This window comes from Etheostoma cragini, chromosome 11 (genome assembly GCF_013103735.1).
Source record: "Etheostoma cragini isolate CJK2018 chromosome 11, CSU_Ecrag_1.0, whole genome shotgun sequence".
NCBI classification, from domain to species: Eukaryota; Metazoa; Chordata; class Actinopteri; order Perciformes; family Percidae; genus Etheostoma; species Etheostoma cragini.
In genome coordinates this window covers 1,686,306-1,692,077 of record NC_048417.1, presented here as the reverse complement: position 1 = coordinate 1,692,077, position 5,772 = coordinate 1,686,306, and the positions used below count along the sequence as shown (strand labels likewise).

The window sequence follows — 5,772 nt, the reverse complement described above, 5'->3', positions numbered from 1 at the left end:
TCGCTCTACACACACACACACACACACACACACACACACACACACACACACACACACACACACACACACACTCTTCATGCGGGCACACATGCCAGTCCTGGTATTCTCTTAACCCTTGTGTTGTTTTCCCGTACACCATGAAAAGAAAACATTTTAGTCACTTTTTTTCCACATTATGATCGCTTTTTCTGACTTTTTTGTCACTTTTTCAATGTTGTGGGTGCTTTTTGTTGTTTTTTCCCAAAGTTTTTTTAAGTTTGAGTTAGTTTTTTGGTCCAAAAGCTTATATAGACAAACTATTTTTTGTGACAAAAAATATTAAATTAACTGAAAACGGGTCATAATTGACCCAAGGACAACATAAGGGTTAAAGAGACTGATGCAGATACCAGTGCACGAGTATTAACATCAGACCACTTGCGTAGGCTACAGCGAAAGCTCTGCGTGGAGCCTCCCCACAACCATAAATCACGCTTAACACCCGTAGCAGCTCTTAACATGAGGTAGCATTGGATCCATCATCAAGATAAACAATAAAAAGCTGAGAAATGCTTGACTTCACGGAAATATGCATTGTTGCATAGTGCAACGCCTAAAAGGAAACAATTATGGATCTTTTGTCTAACAATCCCATTAAAAAAGGAGACACAAAAACACTGGGTTCCACTCATGCTCCGTTCCTAGAAAATCTACTGGTTCAAGACCAGTCAGACAGAAGGATCTTTCAATAACTGAGTCCTTGAGCGTATTGCTGCAGCAATGTGCAGCACAACAACAATATGTTGATGTATGATGTTATTTTCCCCCGCCTTAGAAGGATTACGAACTCACCACAGCAGTTGTCGCTGTGATTGGACAGCTCTCTGATGATGAGAAGACGGTCTGTGGGGCTGTTGCCATGGAACAGGTGTCCATCTCTGAAGAGGGGTCCTCACCATGCTCCCTTCCTTCCTCGTGCACCTCACCCTCTGGCAAAGCATCATGGGACAACGCCTCTGTGAAAGGAGCCTCATCCACTTCGGAGAAGACGTCCAGCTCCAGAACATCCTCCAAATCCAGACCTGCCCCCATATCCAGAGCCACCTCTGCCTCAGGGGGCTCTTCTTCTGTCCTACGGCCTCCACCCTCGCGCTCCTCCTCCAGCACTAAGGGCTCCAGCTGCTCCGGCTTCTGGTGGAGCTCGGGAAACGGATCCTCTTCATCTGGGCCCCCTACATCTAAAGGTTCTCCGTTCATCAGCAGCGGGGACAGCGGCACCGGAACAATGTCATTGGCACCGGACCTTTCATCGTCCTCGTCCGAATCGATGTGCAGCATGGCGCTGAGCCTTGTGTGTGTGGGGAAGCTGGAGCGCAGTTTAGGTGAGGCCGCTCCCAGGGGTCTCTCACCGGGGCCTTTAGGGGCCTCGATAGCAGCCAGGCCCTCACTGAGGGACCTCTGGAGCATTTCATGGCAAGATAGACTTTCATGCTCCACAAATCTGCCCCGGGCTCCAACGAGGGGCAGGTCCTTTTCTGGGAAGGCCATGGCCCCGCCTTCCCACATGCCTTGGGAGCCCTGGGAACCGGTAGGAGAGGGGCCTGAAGAGACCACGCCTGGAAGATGATGGGGCATGTCTTCATCATCGGATGGAGTCCCTGGAGCTCCATTCAAGGATGAAATGCCAATTATAGACTCCGGAGAGGCACCTGCAGGAGGAAGAACAGGTGGCCTTTCGATGTTGAGAGAGACAAACGTAAAGAAAATGAATCCAGAAGAAATGGCGGGTACAATTAAAAAGAAAGACTTGCCATCAGGACCAGTCGAAGTGAGCTCTAACTTGAACTGTAAATTGCCGCTAACGTGTTCGGTAGGCAGGCGCCGACACAGGGGGAAGCTCACAGGCTGGACCCTGGACCGCAAAGAGATAAACAGACGTACTAACACCCTGATATCGGTGACACTGCACATGTCAAGTTTAAGTAATAAAGTTGTGAACTCTCTCTCATAATCACTGTGCTTCTGATTGAACTGAAGCTGACTGTTGTTACATGGAGCACACATAGAGTATGTAGAGTATGTTATATATGTGTGTGTGTGTGTGTGTGTGTGTGTGTGTGTGTGTGTGGGTGTGTGTGTGTGTGGGTGTGTGTGTTTTACCCACCCGGGTATTTTTTCAATCAGCCGTTGCACGGGGATAGTGAGCTGACCAAGGAAGCGTTTGATGATCGGTCGACTTTTCGCAAATTTGTCCTTTACCTCGATGTACAGGATGTCCGTCATTAGCGCTACGAACGTGTATTTCTGCAGAGAAGCAGACGGACATTTACAGTCAATACATCCTTGTGTGATGGTGTACTGATAACGTATTGTTTGAAAAAGCCTGTTAATGTGTGTTTGGATACATTCTCTGGGTAAAAATATATGTGTATGTGAATGGTGGACGCTCAGTGGATAGACTGTATAGAAAGAGGCTCCCACTGTACAAAATATAATAATATAAATTGTATAATATATTCATGGAAGCCAAAATATCGGGCGCTGCCAGGTTGTATTTTTGGATCCGGGCAGTGGAGCCACGGTATCAAAGTCCCGCCCATCCACCTGCCCAACCGATCATGAGTCAATTGGCTGTCAATCATGACGTTTCCTCCCAGTTTTAATAGCATAAAATTACTAATAAATAACCAACTTGGAGGGGGGCGTGGTTTATGACACATAACGCAGCCAGCCACCAGGGGGCGATCCAGATGTTTTGGCTTCACTTACAGTCTACGCATTGACCCCCTTGCTCAGCGTTGTGGTGTAGTGCAGTGTGTAAAAGCCGTATAGAATGGACCTCTCCATGCCAGACGGGGTTGGTGGTGTTAGCGATGATGGCTGATCGGCGTTCCTGTCCGTGGTGGCTGAAGATGGGGAAGACGCTCCTCTTCCCCGGGTGGATGGACATCTTCAGGTATGGGTCCGGATTGAAAAACATCCCCTTCTTTAGGCCAGTGGCACGCAGATCTGTGACAAAGCGTTAGTGACAGCAGGCTAGTGACCAAGAGTGTTAAATACCAGGGGAAGTACAGTATATGGCCAATGCTCCCTTCCTCCGTAAACAAGATTTAAAGTCTACAGCCATGCTAGCAACTCTTTAAGGTGATATTAGCCACTGATGTTGGCATGCTAACATGCTAACACTCACATGGTTTATAGTGTTGTGACTCTTCTGGAGATTCTCACCCCTAAAACTCACCTGTCAACGTGAAGCTGATCAGTTTCCGTGGATGTTCGATGCCTACCTGCTCTGACAGGCCCTCCACCTGAGAGGGAACACACAGCGTCACACTCCACTACACAGACAGAGACACACACAGCTGTAATCAAGGAACATGCTAAAACACTCACACCTGTGTTTGTCCTAATACATGCACATACTGTCAATCTAAAAGCTAATACATGTAAACATGGCTGGTGGAGGATGCCCTGCACACACATGGTCAAATAGAGGGGACAAACAATGTCTGCCTGAACCGCTGTGGCTCCATGACTACTGACATTTTTTTATTGATTCAATGGCCGACAATTTAGTTTAAACAATTTGAGTAATTTATATGGGGCACACACACACACACACAGACAGACACAAAGACACAGAGACAGACACACCGACACATAGACAGAAAGACAGACCAGGACTGCAGGATTCTTCACAGTGATGCAGGGGGTTGTGGCTCTCAGGGCTCCGCTGACTCCATGGTAGTACTTGAAACAGATCTTAGTCTCGGCTGCAGAGGAAGCAGCAGACAGTTAGGAGATGTTGAAGAAGAGCAAACTAGGGATGCACCGAATCCAGGATTTGGGTTTGGATTCGGCCGACTATTATTTAAGGGGTTTTGGTTTCTGCCGACCGTGAGAATTTTTTCACACCGAACCGAGCTCCACGTGCTGCGCTGCTCAACATAATGTCGCTGGTGATTATGGGAAGGTGTTTACGCAGGTGCAGCGTGCAGAAAAAGTGAAGCTTGGCAGGACTTTCATTCAAAAGAAGGCCGTTCAAGTCCAGCTACATGTTCAATTTGCAATGTGGATTTGTCTCGTGATGGTGAGGAACCTACACAATCCACAACATCACCGTGGTTACAACATTTGTGTATGAAACATCTAAAAAGAATACAAGTTGTGCATTAAAAACTGGTGTTAACCAGACAGCGCCTCTCCCAGGCTGTCAGCTGTTCTCTATGTCTCTCTACAGTGGAGCGGAGTGACCGAACGGTAGCTTGTTAGCTAATGTTAGCTTTCAAATTTCTAATTTCAGTGCTAATGGACTGGGGATGGGAGGAGAATTTGGGATTCGGTTTCGGCGAAGGGAAAGTAGAGATTAGACTGGGTAAGCCCCGCCCACTCTGCCGGTTTGACTTCTCCCAGCAGCTCGGTCTGGAAACCTGAACCTTTAATTCTCCTGCTTCAGTCCCCAATTTTGCGGGAACCAATCACAAACTGGCTTATCTACCTGGCGAGCTATTGGTGGGTTTAACACGCTGACGATAGAGAAGCGACCAATCAGCTTAGTGTTACATTCAACACAGCGCCGGCGACCCAAGCACAGCCACCCGTTGATGCCTCTGTCACTTCTACGTCACCTGGAGCATTGATCTGATTGGTTGGAGGACTATCCAATTGCGTACAGAGTCATTTGAACTATGCCCATTGGTCCTGCCTCTTGTGCAGAGAAAGCCCAGATCAGACTCCCCAGACCAACACTCAGTCTCAGATCTACTGAACCTGGCTTGGTCTGGTGATAGCCAGACTACTTCCAGATGGTTCTCTACACAAGACTAAAGTTATTTGCCTGTACTGTCGATGTGAACTGAGTTACCACCGAAGTACGTCCAGTCTCAAAATCAACTCAAGGGTTAAAAACTTGAAAAAACTCCTTTTAAGCCCGGAGGCTTGCTCCAACCTAAGTCAAACTCCTTGTATGTGTTCATACCTGGCCATTAAAGCTGATTCTGTTTTTAAAGTACATTTAGAACAATTAAATATGTGCAAATGTGATTTAATTTGCCACTAAGTAGGTCAAGTAAACGTTAAGATAACCATTAACCACTAACCATTAACCATTAACCACTAACCATTAACCATTAACCACTAACCATTAACCATTAGCCACTAACCATTAACCACTAACCATTAACCACTAACCATTAACCATTAACCACTAACCATTAACCACTAACCATTAACTATTAACCATTATCCACTAACCATTAACCATTAACCATTATCCACTAACCATTAACCATTAACCATTAACCACTAACCATTATCCATTAACCATTAACCACTAACCATTAACCATTAACCATTAACCACTAACCACTAACCATTAACCACTAACCATTAACTATTAACCATTATCCACTAACCATTAACCATTAACCATTATCCACTAACCATTAACCATTAACCACTAACCATTATCCATTATCCATTAACCACTAACCATTAACCACTAACCACTAACCACTAACCATTAACTATTAAACACTAAACATTAACCACTAACCATTAGCCATTAACCACTAACCATTAACTATTAACCATTATCCACTAACCATTAACCATTAACCATTATCCACTAAACATTAACCATTAACCACTAACCACTAACCATTAACCACTAACCATTAACCATTAACCACTAACCACTAACCATTAACCACTAACCATTAACCATTAACCACTAACCATTAACCACTAACCACTAACCATTATCCACTAACCATTAACCACTAACCACTAACC

At 45.6% G+C, this 5,772-nt stretch overlaps 1 protein-coding gene across 1 annotated transcript in view; it reads right to left on the bottom strand.

Annotated features, from left to right (window-relative positions):
* The window catches only part of LOC117953173 (E3 ubiquitin-protein ligase HECW2-like), a 29,081-nt gene extending 25,296 nt beyond the window's left edge, over window positions 1–3,785 (bottom strand). Inside the window, exons 1-6 of the mRNA XM_034885989.1 lie at window positions 3,658–3,785; window positions 3,221–3,287; window positions 2,819–2,988; window positions 2,144–2,283; window positions 1,791–1,891; window positions 832–1,688 (exon numbers count right to left, since the gene is read on the bottom strand). Coding sequence (XP_034741880.1) covers window positions 832–1,688; window positions 1,791–1,891; window positions 2,144–2,283; window positions 2,819–2,959 — 1,239 coding nt within the window. The 5' untranslated portion in view covers window positions 2,960–2,988; window positions 3,221–3,287; window positions 3,658–3,785. The remainder of the gene's footprint in view (window positions 1–831; window positions 1,689–1,790; window positions 1,892–2,143; window positions 2,284–2,818; window positions 2,989–3,220; window positions 3,288–3,657) is intronic.
* Window positions 3,786–5,772: the final 1,987 nt, after the last annotated feature.